Source organism: Fundulus heteroclitus, chromosome 13 (assembly GCF_011125445.2).
Source record: "Fundulus heteroclitus isolate FHET01 chromosome 13, MU-UCD_Fhet_4.1, whole genome shotgun sequence".
In the NCBI taxonomy this organism is placed as follows: domain Eukaryota; kingdom Metazoa; phylum Chordata; class Actinopteri; order Cyprinodontiformes; family Fundulidae; genus Fundulus; species Fundulus heteroclitus.
In genome coordinates this window covers 41,738,486-41,758,711 of record NC_046373.1, presented here as the reverse complement: position 1 = coordinate 41,758,711, position 20,226 = coordinate 41,738,486, and the positions used below count along the sequence as shown (strand labels likewise).

The following is a 20,226-nucleotide window of genomic DNA, read 5'->3' as shown; positions in this document are numbered from 1 at the left end:
TTTTCATCTCTTTTGGGTTAGGTTTGACTTTATTTATTGTTAGTTTTCAGTCATCAGTTATTTTCTGTCAATTTTCACTTCTCCTCCTCAGCAGTCAGTCACACCTGATATCATTTGCTGGTTAATTAGTCAGACCCTGGTGTCACCTGTCAGTTCTCTATTTAAACCTCCCTCTGTCTTTAGTTCAGCACTGGGCCGTCATCATCATTCCACACCTCTCCATGCCAGTCCCTGTTTTGCCCTGGAAGCTTTGTTTTGCTCCTGTTGTTAAGGTTAGTCCTGTCAGTCACTCTAAAGACTGTTTGTTCACTGTTTGTTCCTGGAGAGGTTCTGCTCTGTGTCCTGGTGTCTCCAGAGAACTGCTAACTGGACTAGCCATCCTGGAAAGGCTCTGCTCTGTGCCCTGGTGTCTCTCAAGTTCTGCTAACCTGACTAGCCGCACTGGAGAAGCTCAGCTCTGTGCCCTGGTGTCTCTCAAGTTCTGCTAACCTGACTAGCCGCCCTGGTGAAGCTCAGCTCTGTGCCCTGGTGTCTCCAATGAACGGCTAACCTGAGGGCTATGAGGCCTGCTAGCCGAGCAGCACCTTGCAAGTGTGGACTCTCTGTCTCCGGGCCGTCAGCTCCTGCCATCACATTCATCCCTGACCTTCTGCAGTCCTGAACCTCCGGTCTTCATCACTCACCACCCAGCATACTTCCTTCAATAAAGACTCAAACTTTTAGTCCCGTGTGTGCGTCCTGAGTTCATCAGTAAACAAAACCTTGACAAAATCCCTATTTTGAAATGTATCTCCTTTTGTTTCAGGTGACTTGCTCCTTCCTCTTGTGTTCCCCTGTTGGTCTAATCGTCTTCCTTGTCCTGATCATTTCCACTTGTTCCCCACCTCTTTAAATGTGTCTATGTATTTTGCATTCCTCTTTTTTTGTGGCAATTTGTGTTTTGTGGCATTTTGTCTTGCAATGCAATGTGACAGTCATGGAAGGTTATTTTTAGGTATGCTATTAAACATTTATGCATATTTGTTGTCTTAATCTACTTTAGACAATAATGTATGTAACTTTTATGTAAGCAGGAATTCAAAGTTCAATCCTTTTATATGGACAGCTCATCCTCATTGATAGAGTCAGGTTGATTATGATCAGATTTATCAAACAAAAATGTTGAAAGCTCACTGCACACATGGAGTGAAAACTGCACATATTTTTAATGCATAATTTTCTTTGTGAGAAGCTGATTTCACACAGTGAACTTAAAGACACCCTGTAGAATCACTGAGGATTCGTGTCGCTCCACTTTATCTGAGAAAGCTTGAGCACAAGAAAATAATAATTCATTATATTCATTGTTTAGGCAGATTGAAGCCAGACATTTGATAATTAAAGTATTCTGATTTGAACTTTGACAAAACTAACATAAAACAAAAAGGATATGAAGGATGCCAAAATCTGTCAACATCTGAGAAGCAAATAGTTTCACTTTCGTTTACAACCCCTTCAACTATATTTCACCCCAATTTAAGTGAGGTCAGCAGTCAGAATATTTTTTCATTGGCTTGTTTCATGTTTACGCCCCTTTTAGATTCTAGACGAGGGAGCTATTCTGTGGAGCTGAAGGTCGGTCTGTTGATGAACACCATCCTATGAAGCTGGAGGCTGTTCTGATGGCGCAAAATGTCAAAACTTATCTTTTTACTTCTCATGGGGATAAACAGCACTGCTGCTGGTAGGTTAACGCAACATTTTTCTCCTTAACTTGTTTTCTTGTCAAAAGTTATTATAGCCAACAGGAAATATATACTTCTGGTTATGTACCGTGGTGAAGTTGGATATTGGATATTAAAGCTCCGCGGAATCAGCGGGATCTCGCTCACGGTTGATCCGGCTGAGGGACTCCAATTTCGGCCCGCGTCTCTCAGCTGCTCCCTCCTCCCACACGCGGTGGTGCAGTTAGGGACCGTCAACAACTTTTTTAACCAAGCATTCTTGAGAAACAAAAATCAATAAATTCCTTATATTCTGACCAGCTAAGACAAACTAATAGAAAAGCATGCCAATAGATAACATATGTAAGGCACACTCGTTTTTATTCCATTTTAAGCTATTTAAAAAATGTTAAGATATTTTTAAAGACAAATATTGGGCCTTTCATTAATAAATTCCAGGTCATGTGACTCACTGACTCAAAACCTGTGGTAAATTGTTCTACTGCTTTAGCCAGATGAGGCACACTAATTTTTATTCCATTTTAAGCCTTTTTATATTTTTTACGATGTTTTATAATAGTAAAGAAATTATATTTCTTCGATAGCTTCCAGGTAATGCAACCCATTGACTTAAATTCTTTGTGAAATTGTTCTACTACTTTAGCCTGATGGGGCTCACTAATTTTTATTCCATTTTATGTCTTTTTTTATTTTTAAAGATTTTTTATAATAATATAAAATTCATATTTCTTCAATAGCTTCCAGGTCATTTGACCCACTGACTCAAATTCTTTGTGCTCGAAAGATTTCATGACCGCAGACATCAGGGCTACACAGCTGTAGTCATGTAACAATGTGATGCTGCGTTTCTTGTAGATCAGGATGATGATTAAACATTTAAAGCAGGAGAGAACCTAACACAACTCCAGGGACTGAAGATCTGAGTGAATCTGGGGGCCAGTTGGTCAGATAAAACTCTCAGGCATGATAGGGAGCCACAGATCCTGGACCTTAACTGGTCCATGAGGGAATAGCAAAACAGGCTAATGTCACGCTAGCTGTAGATATTTTATCAGCTGCTGACAATTCTGAAGGGATGAAACAGTCAGTGGTGAAACTCAGACATGTGGACTGAAAACTGACCTTTCATCTTAATGCGTTTAAGATCAGGGCAAAAACCCGTAATCTAGCAGGAATTCAAAGTTCAATACTTTTATATAGACAGCTCATCCTCATTGCTAGAGTCAGGTTGATGTTGATCAGATTTATCAAATAAAAATGTTGAAAGCTCCCTGCACACCTGCAGTGAAAACTGCACACTTTTTTAATGCATCATTTTCTTTGTGAGAAGCTGCTTTCAGAGAGTGAACTTAAAGACACCCTGTAGAATCACTGAGGATTCATGTTGCTCCACTTTATCTGAGAAAGCTTGAGCACAAGACAATAATAATTCATTATATTCATTATTTAGGCAGATTGAAGCCAGACATATGATAATTAAAATATACTAATTTGAACTTTGACAAAAAAACAAAACAAAACCAAAAACAATGCTTTGCCAGGAAATTAAAACTAGAATAAAACAAAAAGGATATGAAGTACGCCAAAATCTGTCAACATCTGAGAAGCAAATAGTTTCACTTTCGTTTACAACCCCTTTAACTGTATTTCACCCCGATTTAAGTGACGTCTGCAGAGTATTCTTATCATTGGCTTGTTTTCACGTTTTAGATTCTAGACGAGGGAGCTATTCTGTGGAGCTGAAGATCGGTCTGTTGATAAACACCATCCTACGAAGCTGGAGGCTGTTCTGATGGCGCAAAATGTCAAAATCTATCTTTTTACTTCTCATGGGGATAAACATCACTGCTGCTAGTAAGTTAACGGAACATTTTTATCCTTAACTTGTTTTCTTGTCAAAAGTTATTATAGCCAACAGCACATATGCACTTCTTTTTTCCAGTGACCCACTCCCTGAAGCATTTCTACACTGGATCGTCTCGAGTCACAAACTTCCCAGAGTTTGTGGCTGTTGGTTTGGTTGATGATGTTCAGATTGATTATTATGACAGCGACACCAAGAGATGTGAGCCCAAACAGGACTGGATGAATGATGTAGTAGATCCACAGTACTGGGAGATGGAGACTGGAAGGTGTCGGGGTGCCCAGCAGATCTTCAAAGCCGTTATTGAAATAGCAAAGCAGCGCTTCAACCAAACTGGAGGTGTGTCTGATTCTCACTATTTATTGATCTTTTCATTGTTGTTTATATCACGTATGATACAGAAGTACACACTACCAAGACAGAGACAAATGGATAAACTCCTTTTAACAGTTGTTTTTTTTTTACCGGTTATTCTCCCTTTATTAACCTATATAATGTTCACTCAGTTACTCATTGGATTAATACAATTATTAGATATTTGCCTAAGAGTTTAAATTTATAGCCAATATTTGGTCCTCAATTTCCATTAAAGTCATTTTATTTACTGCTGAGGAAATCCTTCAGGAATCATGCAGGTGTAAAGGCTTATAAGCATTTAATAATACTGGTTGTCAGGGTGAAGACAAAAGTAATGTAGACAGGCTAGAAACTGACAGTTTATTTAATTGTCAGAAATTTAAAACTTAGTGAAGAATATCTTCTGTCTGAGATTTAATTTCTAAATTAATAACAGCCTTGATTCTGAATGTTTGATGGTCCTTGTTCAATCTTAACAGCATCATTTCTCTCCAGAGAAGCACTAAAATAGGAAAAAGAAAAAAGAATTTGAGTGTAATGATGAGACAAGCTGGATCAGTTATAGAATTTCTCTTTGTTTCACATTTTAGCTCTTATTTAGTTTTTAAATCTGTTAAATACTGTATCAACAACTTTTATTAGAATGAGAGGATATTCAATACCACTGTCACCCCAGACATACACACAAGATTAATGTGTGTGAATAAAGCTAAGCAAAGTTAAGCTGTATGGCAGAAGAGAAAGACTTAACAGAAGGAAAAATACTGTGTGATTATTAATAGATAATAAGGCATATTTAGATAAATATGAGATTTTCAAGTCAAATAAAGAAGACAAATAATAGAAAATCTGAAGAACGCTGTAGAAAACTGTGGTTTGAACTAATGTACCGACAAACACTCCCGGAGAAGCTAAAAATTGTCCAACTAGCCAGTAGCACATGAAGCGATGTGAATTCATGTAGATTCATGATCAGATCAGAACCCATGGAGCTATTAGCATGTTGTAAACACTTAATGAGTTTGTTGTGAGCAGCTGAGATTATAAAGTCTAACAGGAGCTGGGAAGAAGGAGAACACAATTAATATAAATATCTGAACAGATAACTTTATAAATGAAGTTGAAATAAATACAATAAATTCAGTTATAAACTGGCTCTTGTTAAACATTTGCTGGTACATAAGATAAAATTTATTTGTTAGATATTATTTCAACCTACCATTTTTATGCTTGAAAAAAAAAGATTATAAACAAACAATAAATTAACTGTTTACTGATATTCTTTAGTATAGTTTTATGTTATTTCTTATCTTACAATAGTGTATTTCTCTAATTTATTAGACAATCTGTCTAATAAATAAATAACTTTTCTAAATTTTTCTCAGCCCTTTCTGTTGGTTTCTCTCTTTCCCTTTAGTATGTCTGCACTGTTTAAGTGAAAACATAAAATACTTAATGTCAGGCGTCCTCTGATTGTGCAGGGCTAGTGAGAATGACCCATATAAGGAGGCCTTAGTCCTTGATGTGGCTGATGGGTTCGATTCCAGCCTAAAGCCACGAGTGCCAGAAAAACCTAGAAAACAAATCAAAAATTATTTTTCTGCATTTTCTGTCTTTAGGTGTCCACATTGTCCAACAAATGTACGGCTGTGAGTTGGATAATAAGACTGGAGAGGTTACAGGCTATGAACAGTATGGCTGTGATGGAGAAGACTGGCTGAAATGGGATGTGAAGACAAACAGATGGCTCGCTGCAAAACAACAGGCTGAAATTATAACAAATGAATGGAACAAAGACAGAGCTGACCTGGCGAGAAAGGAGAACTACCTCAAACAGATTTGTCCTGAGTGGCTGAAGAAGTATGTCAAATCTGGGAGGAGCTCTCTGATGAGAACAGGTATAGTCACATCCTGATTTTATTCATATGAATTGATTATTTGAATATTTTACTTTACTAGAAATACCAAAAGGTAATTTTCTAACACTCATCTATGTACTGATCTCATCACTACATTATTGACTAAATTAAATTACTCAGTTCTGTTTGTGTATCTGAGGCTGGTCTCCAGTTTTGCCTAGGAACCTCGCCAACGTCCTTTATCAGCGCTAAGAAGCTTTAAGGGATCCTATAATCCTTCACACAGCCCCCTCATGAAAATCACAGAAAATGTCTGCTATTTACTTTTCACTAGACATGACTAGGAATGGGTACCTTTCACATTTGAACTGATATGGTACCATTACCGGTACCTGGGAATTGGTACCGGTACTTAATGTTACCTATTTTTGGTACTTTTCTACTGTGGTATATGGTAATAAATGTTAATCAGTTTAATAAAGAAATCTCAAAATTCAATTTACATTTTTTTTATCAATATACAACCTTGTTTGGATCTATAAATGAACCTTAATAAATAATGTATGAATTTTAATACCTTGCTTAAATCACACAACATAAAACTAACTTTTACCTAAACAGCAGCTGTCTGAGGCACACAGTGAATGAGGTGAATACGGGACTGAAACTGTGGGAATTAAATTCAGGGAATTTTTTCAGTGCAACAGTTTCAGAGTTACAATAAAAGATAATGTTTTATGTAATCGAGATTACAGTTCTAGTACAACCGTCCATCACATACATCAAATACATTTGGGGGGAAGGATTTGACTGAGGCCTTGCGTTGCCAAAGAACGCTGCCGTTAGGCGCATTCTTCCAAGCTGCCTGACGCGGTTTCCATAGGGTGCTGCCTTTTAACTCTGTGGAAAGATAGTTGCCACATTTGGGGAGGGAGAGGGAAAAAAAGGCATATTTTATACTTTATCCCTAAATGGTGTTTGAGATATCAAAAAACCTCAGCACGAGAAAAGCACATATGACAAGATAACATTTATGCAGGGGGTTTACATTGGAGACTTGTCGCATGTAAGTCTATGTAGATTCTGGGCATCAGTTGTGTGTGTGTGTGTGTGTGTGTGTGTGTGTGTGTGTGTGTGTGTGTGTGTGTGTGTGTGTGTGTGTGTGTGTGTGTGTGTGTGTGTGTGTGTGTGTGTGTGAATGTTGTGCAGTTTGTCCATGAACGCTGTCCAGGGGCCATTGTCCTTGATATGATGGAAAGTTTATCAACCGGTGTAACCGGGTTCTGCTTCAGTCCACTGTACCGGGCTGGCCCAAGTAACCCCTCGACTCTGCGTTGTGTAGTTTTTTTTTAAATGAAGACGAGTTTCTGGGTTGTCAGGCAGTTTATTTCCTGAATGGGAACATATCGGGGTTTGAATCAGTGCAACAGCTCGGCTTCACTCAGCACGCTCTAGTGCAGCTTTCACAGACTGGCCGTAATTACAGCAAAACATTCATATTTTCAATGTACAATGAAGAATACAATAATAAATGATGTACCTGAATGGGAACATATCGGGGTTTGAATCAGTGCAACAGCTCAGCTTCACTCAGCACGCTACAACAGAGCATTATGTTAGCTTTTAACTTAGCACACAAAGTGTTTTACAATATTAAGAAAACTAAAAGTGCAGATATTGGTGCCAGGCACACATCTAGTAACTAATCATTACAAAGTACTTGTCTAATTTAGTAAAAAATGATGTTTTATGATGTTGCTAACACTTTTCTACTGTGTGCTGAAGAATGCAACTCACCTCTCGTGCAGCTTTCACAGACTGGCACTGACTAGAGGGACCAGCAACATATAACCAACCACACAGAGAGGGGGGCGCTATTTCCCCATTGCACTGATACATAGAAAGCAAGTGGGATTCTACAACTTAAACCTAAACAATGTTACACCGGCACCACAGTTCTGAACACATCCACAGGTGTCCATGGGGGAGGAGGGAGTGGGGAGAGCATTTCTGGGTCCTCTCGCTATGACATCCATGGGAGTTTTAGATAGGGGGAGACCTAATCCAAATACACTTTTTGTTTTAAAAAAGCAAGCTGCACACTTTCCTCAGCTTTGAGTCCTTTGTCACTGGCTCCATACGGCGAATCCAGCATTCCAAATTAGTTTTTTCGCGTTTCACATCCAGATTTATCCCATCAGCCAGCCTGCGTTCCATTGCATCCAGCTTGCGGCTCTGCCCATCTAACTTACAGTTCTGCTCGTTCACAGCCTTAGTGAACGCATCAAATGCGGCCAGCAGCCTAATCGTCATATTTGCCACCGACATCCTCTGAAGTTGTTGGTACATCAGAAATCCAAGTATCATGAAACATGTATACGTCCTCAATGTCCTCGACTGACAAAATCGAAAAACACACCATTTTCCACCTGTTCCAAGAATCTAGGGTGTATCCCACGAAGTGTGTCCCGTCAGGACAGGACGGGTCCCCGTTTCCCTGCCTTCCTGTCAGAAAAAATTTGATCAATAGCATTGAGAGACCAGCAGACCAGATCCATAGTTTCCAGAGTTCGGGTGATATGAAGAGAGAGCTCAGAAAGACAAGACACAGCAGAAGCAGGGACAGCAGGTAGAGGGAGAGGGAGGGGGCGGCAGCAGGAGAAGGAGGAAATGTGACATTTTCACCGAGAAACAGAACAAGCTCTGAAATGAAGCCTCAAGATCACTGCACAAAGTGACCTCATTACTTTCAGGAAGAGGGCCTAATCCATGTAACATGGCTCCAATTACTCACAATGCGTCAAAGATTCTTGTGTCTCCATCTGCAGATCTTCCATCAGTGTCCTTCCTCAAGAAGTCTTGCTGCTCTCCAGTCAGCTGCCACGCTACAGGTTTCTACCCCAACAGAGCAGAGATGTTCTGGAGGAAAGATGGAGAGGAGGTTCATGATGGTGTGGTCAAAGGAGAGATCCTCCCTAACAATGATGGGACCTTCCAGATGAGCGTTGACATCGATCTGTCATCTGTTGCACCTGAAGACTGGAACAAGTATGAATGTGTGTTTCAGTTCTCTGGAGTCAAAGAAGACATCGTCCATAGACTGGAGAAACCAAGAATCCAGTATAATGAATGTAAGGAACTCTGTAAGGAGCCACATGTGTTCAAAGGCAAATATCTACTGATGTCAAAGTTCTGTCTGTTTGGCTTGTATAAGATTTATTTTCAGTTTAAGGGCTTGGATCTGAAATAATACTTCTTTTGAGATTGTCATGTTAGCCTGTTCCAAAGTTAAGAGTTAAATTTTAATATCAATAAAAACATTCAGATTTTTTAATTTTTAGGTTTCAGTTTGTGTTAGACTTTATTCAACATTGCATTAATTTAATAGCATTAATTTTACTAACAGCTTTATAACACTTAAAAATCAATGAGGATTATTATTTGGTTAACAACCCAGTTATAGTAATTGTAAAGAAAAATGCTGAAGCTTATTGGAGGTGTGAGTGTGTTCAGTGGAAGCAAAATGTCAACAAAAGAACAAGTAAAAGCTGAACAAAGCTAAATCTGGTCACGGTGTTTAGAATAACTGGGATAAAAGACACAAACAAACCTGTGACTCTGTCTGACCTGGTTTGTTTTCTCAACAGCAAACCCCAACATGTTCATCATCCTTGTTGATGTGGCTATCCTTGGTCTCCTTGGTCTTGTATGCGTGACAGGATTCTGTCTTCACAACAACAAGAACAGTAAGAGATGGTTATTTTATCTTTGATTTCCTGTATTTTGATGATTGACATTTGCCCTGATAAAAATAGACCTCACGTGAACATTAAAGGTGTTTATTGACATCATATACACATTAGTCAGTGACATGATATGTAGCTGTAAGTTACACATGGTTTCAGAGCAAAAGATAAAGTTAGGCTCAATCCGAACACCCTCATAGAGTCAGGACTCTTTAGCCAAAGTGGAAGTGCGTCAGCGGACGCCATGATCAATGCTGTCTGAAAAGTGCAGTCAGTGAGGAAGGAGGTAGGGAAGGAGCCTGTATGCTTTCTCCTGCAACTAGTTTTGCCGAGGAACCTCGCCAACGTCCTTTATCAGCGCTAAGAAGCTTTAAGGGATCCTATAATCCTTCACACAGCCCCCTCATGAAAATCACAGAAAATGTCTGCAGAAAAGGGCGCACACTTTGTAGTTCATTTTCAGAAGGCTGTAGGCCTGGATCTGACTCTCATCATCCATGTGCGTTTCTGTCACGTGACAACATCAGAGGTAAAGGCTGTCCAAAATCGGCACAGCAGTCCAAAGCTCCTTTCCTCCCCATGATAAATTCTGACTGTTGATCCCATGAAAGGTCAAGGAACAGGAGCTTGAACCAAGTGCGAGACGTTATTATTAAGGATATGCGGATTGAGCCATAGAGTTGGCGATTTATTTCCTGAAGACCAGTTAGCGAAGACCAATAGTTCAGAGTTGTTTACAGGTCTGCAGCTGCCACAAGGCAGAATTTCTGAATTGATAATTTATTAACTACTTTCAGGATGAAAGGACCATTTAACAAGTAGAACAAAAAAAAAAACAGGATTACCAACTATAGCTTTAATCAAAAAAGTCTTTAAACATCTGAGCTATACAGGCAGCTGTTTGCTGGATATTAGCAGTTATCTAGTTATACAGTTTTGAAAGCAAAGTTCAGTACTTTTTACTTTCATAAAAGTAAAAAAATGCCAGTAAATCACCATTAATTCTATTTTCCAGTTAATAACACAGAGATTATTCAGCACTCAGAGGCAGAAGACAGACTGATGATTCCTAATTGTAAAAATAAAAACAACGGAAAAACTCAGAATAACTAATTCTACTTACCCAATATATTATTGGTACATATTGCAGCAAGAAGGTTCTGGGTTCAAGTCCAACCCTGGGTCTTTCTGCATGGAGTTTGCATGTTCTCCCTGTGCATGCGTGAGTTCTCTCCGGGTACTCTGGCTTCCTCTCACGGTTCAAATACATGACTGTTAGGTTAATTGGCCTCTCTAAATTCTCCTTAGGTGTGAGTGGCTGTTTGTCCTGTTTGTCTCTGTGTTGCCCTGCGACAGACTGGCGACCTGTCCAGGGTGTACCCCGCCTCTCGCCCAGAACGCTGGAGATAGGCACCAGCAACCCCCGTGACCCCATGAGGGATTAAGCGGGTCAGGAAATGGATGGATGGATGGATGGATGGATTGATGGATGTTGATATTCTGTTGCTTACCTGGTAATTGACACTAATTAAAGGATTCTGATTCTATCTTCTTATCTTCTTTTTCAAGGCATGTAAGCTAAAACTAATTGTAGATGTTTAACAGTGTCTGTCATTTAAACTGAATATCCATTATATTTAGCTTTGAGGTCTGTGAAATATTTGTTTCGATGTATTTTGATAAAATAATGCTCACTGGGTTTTATCTGTAAAAAAGCTGAAGTGAAAGGATTTATTTGAGGGAAGATCTAATGTTGGGTTTTTGTCTGTTGCAGCCAAGCGTCCACCTTCTGGTAAGTACAGCCACCCACTGATCTGTTTTTATTAGTTATGCATTTTCTAAAAGTGTTTTTTTTTATGTTCCATCAGATTTTTTCAGGATGTTTTCTATCCATTTGACCTCGGCTCATACTAGAACATGTATTCATACACTTTTTACTGTTCCAGCTGTGGAGTACGCTAGACCCCCAGAGGAGACCAAGTTTCTTCCAGAAGCCTGAAGAAACAGAAATAGACGAACACAGAGATGTGAGCTCATTAATGTTGAAGCTCTTAGTAATAAACTAGGGCGGTCAGGTTTTTTTGGGGGATTTTTTGCGGCTCTAGTGGCTCGCTTTTTCTGAAAGTATGCTGAGAGGAAGGGGGTTAGAAGAGGGGGAGAGACATGCGGCAAAGGATGGGGTCGACCGCGTCGAGAAGTAAGGCCTCCGTATATGGGTCGCGCTACCTTCTGCGCCACAAGGCTGTCAGTTTTAACACGTTATTATCGCGTTAACTCTGTTAGACCATAACACTGACATTAGCAAAACAGACCTGCGCTCACTGTTGCCAAGTCCGCTTATTTTATGTGACTTTGGGCTTCTTTTTCCTAAAATCGCTTCTAAATTTCATGAGTTGCATGAGGTTTGCAGTTTTTTGGGCTAGTTTCTGAAAGTGAAGTCGCTTATTTGGGCTCTAAAATAAGTGTCGCTGCCGCACTACAGACACAGTGAGTATAACCAAGTGAAATATCCCTCCGCCTCATTACGCACTGGAGCGCATCCTGCGTCGCTGCGGGGTCTTTTCTCCTCTAGACTGACATAGGGAGTACGGCTCCCTCGGCTCATCATATGGCTACAATAACCTGTGATAACTGCTGAAAGTAGATTACTTGGTGCAGATCACCATTTCGAGCAGAGATTGGTTCTGAAGATGAGTTTTTACGCGCTGATAACATTGCAGAAACCAACCCATAAACCATACTATAATGCTTATTAATTTGTTGTCTCTGCATTTGACAGACTAAGGCTGAATCACGTTGCCAAATTAAGTACCCGGCGTTACAGTGTCAGCACATGAAGCTGTGCTAAACGATTCTCTTTCAAGGGTATTAAGGTCCTGCCCCCGTTGCAAGCAAAGTGTAAGACTCTGGGATGACCTGGAAATTTAAAACCTTTTCCAGGTTTTAAAATGTATGAATGTGGATTTAATCAGCATGCAAAAATTTACAACGAAATTATTGTTGTTGGTTTGAAAGCTCAAGATTAGATGTGTGTGAGAGAGTGAAAAAAATTAATAAAACCTTATTTTGACTTTGACTATGTAAATACTTAATACCATTTCTATCTTTGTTTAAGAGGCAAAAAAATATTTTGACATAAAATATTTATTTATTTACACATTTTTTTTTACACATTGTTTAAACATCAGGGCGTTATGATTAGTGATTTAGCCAATATAGGCCGGAGTTTAACATTTTATGGCACCAGGATGTTTTCATCCCAATTCTGAAAAGTGCTTGAAAATAAAAAATAAAAATATTTTTTGTACAAGCATGTTTTTTTTACTAGTGTTAGTTATTGTAAAATTGCATATTATATTAATAAATGAATTAATAAGTAATGGTTAATAATGCAAGACTTACCTTATACATTTCTGAAATGCACCATACACAAAATGGTGCATTTTGCTATTCGTTTTGAAGAAAACATTTGCTTGCCAGTAAAGAGAACATTGCACATGGATCAAAATTAAATGTAAGATACAACAATTGGAGATTTTGAATAATGTACTGATACTAAGTGGTGTTTAAATTGGTCTGATCTGATTGTACAGTGGGGCAAAAAAGTATTTAGTCAGCCACCAATTGTGCAAGTTCTCCCACTTAAAAAGATGAGAGAGGCCTGTCATTTTCATCATAGATATACCTCATCTATGAGAGACAAAAGGAGAAAAAAAATCCAGAAAATCACATCGACTGATTTTTAAAGAATTTATTTGCAAAATATGGTGGAAAATAAGTACTTGGTCAATAACAAAAGTTCATCTCAATACTTTGTTGTATTCCCTTTGTTGGCAATGACAGAGATCAAACGTTTTCTGTAAGTCTTCACAAGGTTTTCACACACTGTATTTTGGCCCATTCCTCCATGGAGATCTCCTCTAGAGCAGTGATGTTCTGGGGCTGTCGCTGGGCAACACGGACTTTCAACTCCCTCCAAAGATTTTCTATGGGGTTGAGATCTGGAGACTGGCTAGGCCACTTCAGGACCTTGAAATGCTTCTTACGAAGCCACTCCTTTGTTACCCGGGCTGTGTGTTTGGGGTCATTGTCATGCTGAAAGACCCAGCCATGTTTCATCTTCAATGCCCTTGCTGATGGAAGGAGGTTTTCACTCAAAATTTGACAATACATGGCCCCATTCATTCTTTCCTTTACACGGATCAGTCGTCCTGGTCCCTTAGCAGAAAAACAGCCCCAAAGCATGATGTTTCCACCCTCACACTTCACAGTAGCTAGGGTGTTCTTTGGATGAAACACAGCATTCTCAGGTCTATAATTTTGTTTCGGGTGTCCTTTGACAGCTCTCTAGTTTTGGCCATGGTGGAGTTTAGAGTGTGACTGTTTGAGGTTGTGGACAGGTGTCTTTTATACTGATAACGGGTTCAAACAGGTGCCATTAATACAGGTAACGAGTGGAGGACAGAGGAGCCTCTTACAGAATAACTTACAGGTCTGTGAGAGCCAGAAATCTTGCTTGTTTGTAGCTGACCAAATACTTATTTTCCACCATATTTTGCAAATAAATTCTTTAAAAATCAGACAATGTGATTTTCTGGATTTTTTTTCTCCCTTTGTCTCTCATAGTTGAGGTATATCTATGATGAAAATTACAGGCCTCTCTCATCTTTTTAAGTGGGAGAACTTGCACAATTGGTGGCTGACTAAATACTTTTTTGCCCCACTGTATACCATTACATCTGTCTAGTTGTCAGACGTTTAGTACAACAACTGGATTAGATTTTGCATAACAGGAATGAATAAATATCTACATTATTATTTTTATTGCTTTAATGTTCACCTAATTCTTTCATTAATACTTTGTTATGGGTTAAATTATGCATTTTCTCCCACATGCTTTTGTATTTATTGTTTACTTTGTCTTTCATTTTAATTGCTGTCCCTTAGCGAGTGACATGAGCCATGTTAGTTAGATTAGTCCCTCCTTCATGAATCTCAAGCATTGAGATAATGATGTCATTTTTGTGCCGTGATCTTGAGGCTTCATTTACAGAAATGTGCAATTTGATATTCCTGAGAATAAAATTGTACAAATAGGCAATAATACAATGTGATTGTAACATATGATAGACCACAAACTTCTCAGCAGGGGTGTGATAGCCCTCACAGCTCTTGGAAAGAAGCTGTTTCTGAGTTTATTAGTTCTGAATTTGGTATCGCTCACCTTCCGGAATCGTTCAGTATAAACTGAGTCCAAGTCCTGCAAACGGCATCCCACAATCCCCTGCGCTGTCCTCACCACCCATGCTAAGTCCAGCTTCCCAACTTCTTTCTTTTTGTATTTTTTTTTCATATCTACTCCTTTTGATCCATGGTATAACGAGGACACAGTGTATATATTTGATGCACCTCGTCCTATTTGACTCCTTCTTCCTATGATTACTGATTACTGAGCCGATGTGACATGTGAATTTCTCCTTTGTGAGATCAATAAAGCCTAACTTATCTTATCTTATCCTTCCTCTCCTGGACTGTGCAGCTGCCATACCTCACAGTTATGCTGATACATAAATACCCTCTATGATAGCTCTATAGAAGTTCTTTAGCAGTTTAGTGGGAAGTCCAGACCTTTTCAGTTTCCTGAAGAAGAAGAGCCGTTCTCGGGCCTTCTTCACCAGGTGAGAGGTGTTCACAGTCCAGGAGAGGTCAGAGGAGATGTGGATGCCCAAATACCTAATGCTGTCCACACGCTCCACAACATCGCTCTGTATGAAGAGAGGAGTGTGTTCAGTCCTCCTGGACCTCCTCTAGTCTATTATTATCTCCTTGGTCTCCCTGGTGTTCAGGACCAGGTTGTTGTGAGATTGCTGACCACATGGACTCATCATTGTTGGAGATGAGACCCACTACAGTGATGTCATCCACAAACTTCACCACTGTGTTTGTGGGGTGGACAGCAGAACAGTCCTGGGTGAAAAGGGTGAAAGGAACAGGGCTGAGGACACAACCCTGTGGTGTTCCTGTGTTGAGGATCAGTGGAGCAGATGTTCCCTATCCTCACCACCTGGGGTCTGTTGGTGAGGAAGTCACTGATCCAGGAGCAGAGAGGTGTGGATAATCCAGGTTGTGGATCTTCAGAGCCAGCCTGTCTGGAAGCACGGTGTTGAATGGTGAGCTGAAGTCCATGAAGTCCTAACATAGGTGTTGGACGCTGCAGATGAATCAGAGCTGAGTGGGTAACCAGACAGCGTCCTCCGTGGAGCAAATCTCCCTGGAGGCAAACTGCAGACTGTCTAGTCCAGCAGGGATGGCGTCCTTGATGTACTTAAGGAGGATCCTCTGGAAGCACTTCATGATGCCGTGGTCAGACCAACAGGATGATAATTGTTGAGGCAGGAGATGGTGAGTTTTTTTGGGGAGCTGCAGGGAGAGGTTGAAGATGTCCAGCTTGTCAGCACACAATTTAGTTGTCTGACCTGACACCATGTCTGGACCTGCGGCCTTGTTGGTGGCTGAACATTCAAGGAGGAGGTCACTTGGTGAAGCTGCAGCACGAGAAGCTGATGATGCTCCTCTGGCTCAAACCCTTTAGCTGATGTCCTGACTTTTACATCACTTAAAGTGTACTAAAAGATTCCTTAAATGTCTAAACAGCATGTGGAACATCATCTCAAATAACTTATTTACCAAAACAAATAAGCTTAGAAACAGCTTCTTCCCAGGAAGTACCAGGGTACCAGTGAGACTGCAGACCACAAGAGCTGTGAGGGCAATCGCCCCCTGATGGGAGACTGCAGTCCAGCGCTTTAAAACCACTCCACTGTTACTAATCCGTCATACGTTACAATAACCTTAATGTTACTGCCTGCTGCACACCAACATCTCTGAATATCTGAATTAACATTTCTGTAGATGAAGCCTCCTGAACGGTCAAAAAAATAAAATTAACCCTAGTTCATTGTATGTCTATTTGTCGTTTTTTGCTTTCTTTATGTGTAATGTGAAATGAAGTGGCCAAAGAAAAATTTTGCCTGGGTGACAAATAAAATGCTCTTGAGTCTTGATACTTGGTGGGCTCAACTTTCTGTTCATATTACCTTTCTCCATCCATAAACATAAACAACTTGTGTTGTATTGGAATCAGACTTTTAAACACAACTGATCAAATCTATTCATTTTCCTATCAATGTTGTTTCTATAACACAAAGCATACTAACAGGTACTTCTTTACCCATAATAGTTAGCTCTCCTAGTATTTCTGGTATCCCAGATAAGAAACGTAACAAAACTTGTATCAGAAAATCAGCTTGTGCCTTTAATCACTCCTTTATGTAGACATTGATGGACTCTCCTGAACAAAATACTTTGTTGAATGTGATCTTACTGCTACATCATCAATATTTAATTGTAAACTAAATCAAATATATTTTGTTCAAAATTATACATCGTTACTACCCTTCAAAAGCAAATATCTGTACGTTTCTTCCTACTTTATGGTTCCACTTACAAAGATATATTTCACAAAATGTATAAAAAAAGATATCTTTCTGAGCAAATTTGACATACTTGTTAATGCCAATAATCTAGATATAACAGCCAAGGAAAAAACATTACTTTAATCATCATTTTAGCAAAACATCTACGCAAAATGACTCAGCAAAAACCATGCCCTCCTTCAATTCAAAATAACAGATCTTAAAGCATAAAGTCTTATGTTTCCTTACTTCTGTTTAACACTGATAATCAGGCTCCAGTCGGACAGCCACTAACATGCTTATCTACCATCTCTCACCCATCCACATACAGCTCCCGTACCCGACATCATCATGCACTTATCTGTGTTCCCAGACTCCCCTGCTAGATAAAGATTTACATTACGATGACTCATCATACAACTCGCTAACTTGTCAACTACACACTAACTTGTAGTAATATTATGTAACCTTGTAATACTAGTCTTTTAACATCTCAATTATACCTTTACTGCAACTCATAATAATACATTTTTTTAACAGCGCCTTTCTTGACACTCAAGGTCACTTTACAGACAATAAAAAATAAAAATACAAAAATACAAATACAGGGAACATAAAAACAGTTATGGGGAGGGACAAGAACAGTGTATTTACAAATAAGTAAGCTGGAACAGGAGGGTTTTGGTTCTGGTTTTGAATAAAGGGAGAGAGTCAATTCTGCGGAGGTCAGGAGGGAGGGAGTTCCAGAGCTGGGGAGCAGAGCGGCTGAAGGCTCTGCCCCCCATGATGACGAGTCAAGCTGGGGGTACAGTGAGGTGGATGGAGGAGGAGGATCTAAGGAAGCGGGAGGAGGTGGCGATGTGAAGGAAGTCTGATAGATATGGAGGAGCAAGGTTATGGATGGCTTTGAAAGTATATAGAAGGATTTTAAATTGTATTCTGAATTGATCCTGGAGCCGATTGAGCTGCTGAAGGACAGGGGAGATATGATGAAAAAAAGGGGGTTCAGGTGATGACACGAGCTGCTGAGTTCTGAAGAAGTTTGAGTTTATGGAGGGATTTATGGGGGAGGCCGAAATGATGAGAGTTACAATAATCAGGACAGGAGGTGATGAGGCTGTGGATAAGGCCAGAGGCAGTGTGAGTGGTAAGGGAGGAACGGAGGCGGTTAATGTTGCGTAGGTGGAAGTGTGCAGACCGGCTAACGTTATTTATGTGTAACTGAAAGGATAGGGAGGAGTCGAGGATGACACCCAGACTCTTGACCTGAGGGGAGGGCGAGACCAAGGAGTCGTCAATGGGTAATGAGAAACTATTGATTTTGGATAGGGTGGATTTGGTGGCGATGAGGAGGAGTTCAGTTTTATCACTGTTTAGTTTTAGGAAGTTTGAGGTAACCAGTCTTTAATTTCAAGTCAGCAGTTAGTAAGGGACAAGGGGGGAGGAGTGAGGAAGTGGGTTTACTGGATAAGTAAAGCTGGGTGTCATCTGCGTAACAATGAAAATGAATGTTGAATTTGTGGTAAATATTGCCAAGAGGAAGGAGATAGGTGATGAAAAGGAGGAGGCTAAGAACTGAGCCTTGAGGCCATACGTAGGGTATGAATGGACCTTAAGATGGGCGTGGAGTTGAGCAGACACTATTTTTCAAGTATTTTAGAAACAAAGGGAAGACTTGAGATGGGACGAATATTATTAAAGTTAGTGGGATCTGAGCCAGGTTTTTTCAGAATCGGGGAGACAGATGCAGTTTTGAAAAGTGAGGGGACAATACCAGAGGAGAGAGAGGCTCAAGGGAACAGGTTGAGGACTTGGATTTATGGATGAGATCAGAAATTTCGGAAGAAGTGGGCAGTAGGAAGCAGGAGAATGACTGGCTATGGGGGAGGGGCAGAGGGGAAGGGGGAGGCAATGGGGTCACATGTAGTTGCTGGTGAATGGAGCCGATTTTTTTTTATAAAAAAATTATATTAACGAATTATAAGTCTGACTTCAATACATGTGAGAAGGCAGGGAATCAGGCGGGTCAAAAATCTTTTGCATTATTGAGAAGCGAGACTTGGAGTTTCTGTCGTTGGCGCAGATAAGGTCAGAATAGTAGTTTGATTTATTTATGGCTATTAAGTTTGGGCAGTGAAGAAAATGAGTTTTATGCATTTCTTTGTGTATGGAGAGACCAGTTGTTTTATGGAGGCGTTCAAGTTGCCGGCCTTTGGCTTTCATGAGGCGGAGCTCAGGAGTAAACCAAGGGGCAGAGCGGGAAAAGGACACAGACCGGGTTTTGAGAGGGGCAAAGGAATTGAGAATGTTGGAAAGTCCAGAGTTGCAGTGGGTGACTAGGTGGTCCGGAGAGGAAAGAGCAGGGATTGGGATATTGTCAATGTGGGAGGGTAGAATGTCTGTATTTATGTTCTTAATATTGCGAAAACAAATCTGGAGGACAGAAGAAAGTGATCAGACATGTGAACATCATTAGCAAACAGTTGGAGGGGATTAAACCAGAGCAGCAAATCAAATAGAGCGAATGTCCTTTTATGTGAGTGGGGAAATCAACATACTGATGGAATCCAAAACTGTCTAGGCAGGAGGTAAAGTCTCTGGTGATTGGGAGGTTTATATTGTCCATATTAATATTGAAATCACCTCAGAGAATGACATTAGGAGTAGTCAGGTGGGTGAGTAGTATTGAGAATTTGTTTAAAAAGTTGCTGTATGGTTTGGCGGGGCGATAGGCTATGCCAATAAATATCAGAGTGGGACCAGGCAATTCAAATGCAGAGCATTTCATAGAGCGGAAAACTGGAGTGGAAACTGGCAAAATATTGTAGTAGTGTGAGACCTCCCCCACGCCCAGAGCCACCAGGAAGAGAGTGGTAAACAAACCCAGGTGAAGTGGAGGCGTTGAGCTGGGAGAAGTCATTAGGTTGTTGCCAGGTCTCCATAAGACAGAGGAAGTCCAGCTTACAGTCAGGGAGAAGATCCTGGATGAGCTGACCCTTGTTCGTGAGAGAGCGGACATTCAGGAGACTAAAGTTGACAGTGTAGCTGTTGTGGCCGGGTCGGGGCTTGCTGACTTAGCCAGGCTAGCGGCCCGACTGGAATATTGGCGATAGCGGCTAGAAGTGGACCAGAATGAAGTTACTGGATTACAGTCATCAAGGTGTAAATTCTGGCGAGATCCGCGGAGGATGTATCTCCGGC

At 40.3% G+C, this 20,226-nt stretch overlaps 1 protein-coding gene across 2 annotated transcripts; it reads left to right on the top strand.

The window, feature by feature from the left end:
• The first annotated feature begins 1,616 nt into the window (after positions 1–1,616).
• LOC105924121 (major histocompatibility complex class I-related gene protein) lies at positions 1,617–11,683 on the top strand. Of its 2 annotated transcripts, XM_036145816.1 has the most exons (8): positions 1,617–1,723; positions 3,435–3,578; positions 3,667–3,927; positions 5,565–5,843; positions 8,633–8,935; positions 9,452–9,550; positions 11,325–11,342; positions 11,497–11,683. In XM_036145816.1, exons 2-8 carry the CDS (start codon positions 3,527–3,529, stop codon positions 11,547–11,549), a joined length of 1,065 nt encoding a protein of 354 aa, XP_036001709.1. In that variant the 5' UTR covers positions 1,617–1,723; positions 3,435–3,526; the 3' UTR covers positions 11,550–11,683. The 2 variants fall into 2 exon arrangements, with proteins under 2 accessions (XP_036001709.1, XP_036001708.1); XM_036145815.1 differs by lacking the exon at positions 3,435–3,578 and having other exon boundaries at positions 1,626–1,723; positions 11,497–11,682.
• Positions 11,684–20,226: the final 8,543 nt, after the last annotated feature.

Coding starts and splice junctions, on each gene's coding strand:
- LOC105924121 (XM_036145816.1), top strand. CDS start 3,527: ATGTCAAAATCTATCTTTTTACTTCTCATGGGGATAAACATCACTGCT. Junction 3,928..5,564: donor GCGCTTCAACCAAACTGGAG/GTGTGTCTGATT, acceptor TTCTGTCTTTAG/GTGTCCACATTGTCCAACAA. Junction 5,844..8,632: donor GAGCTCTCTGATGAGAACAG/GTATAGTCACAT, acceptor CTCCATCTGCAG/ATCTTCCATCAGTGTCCTTC.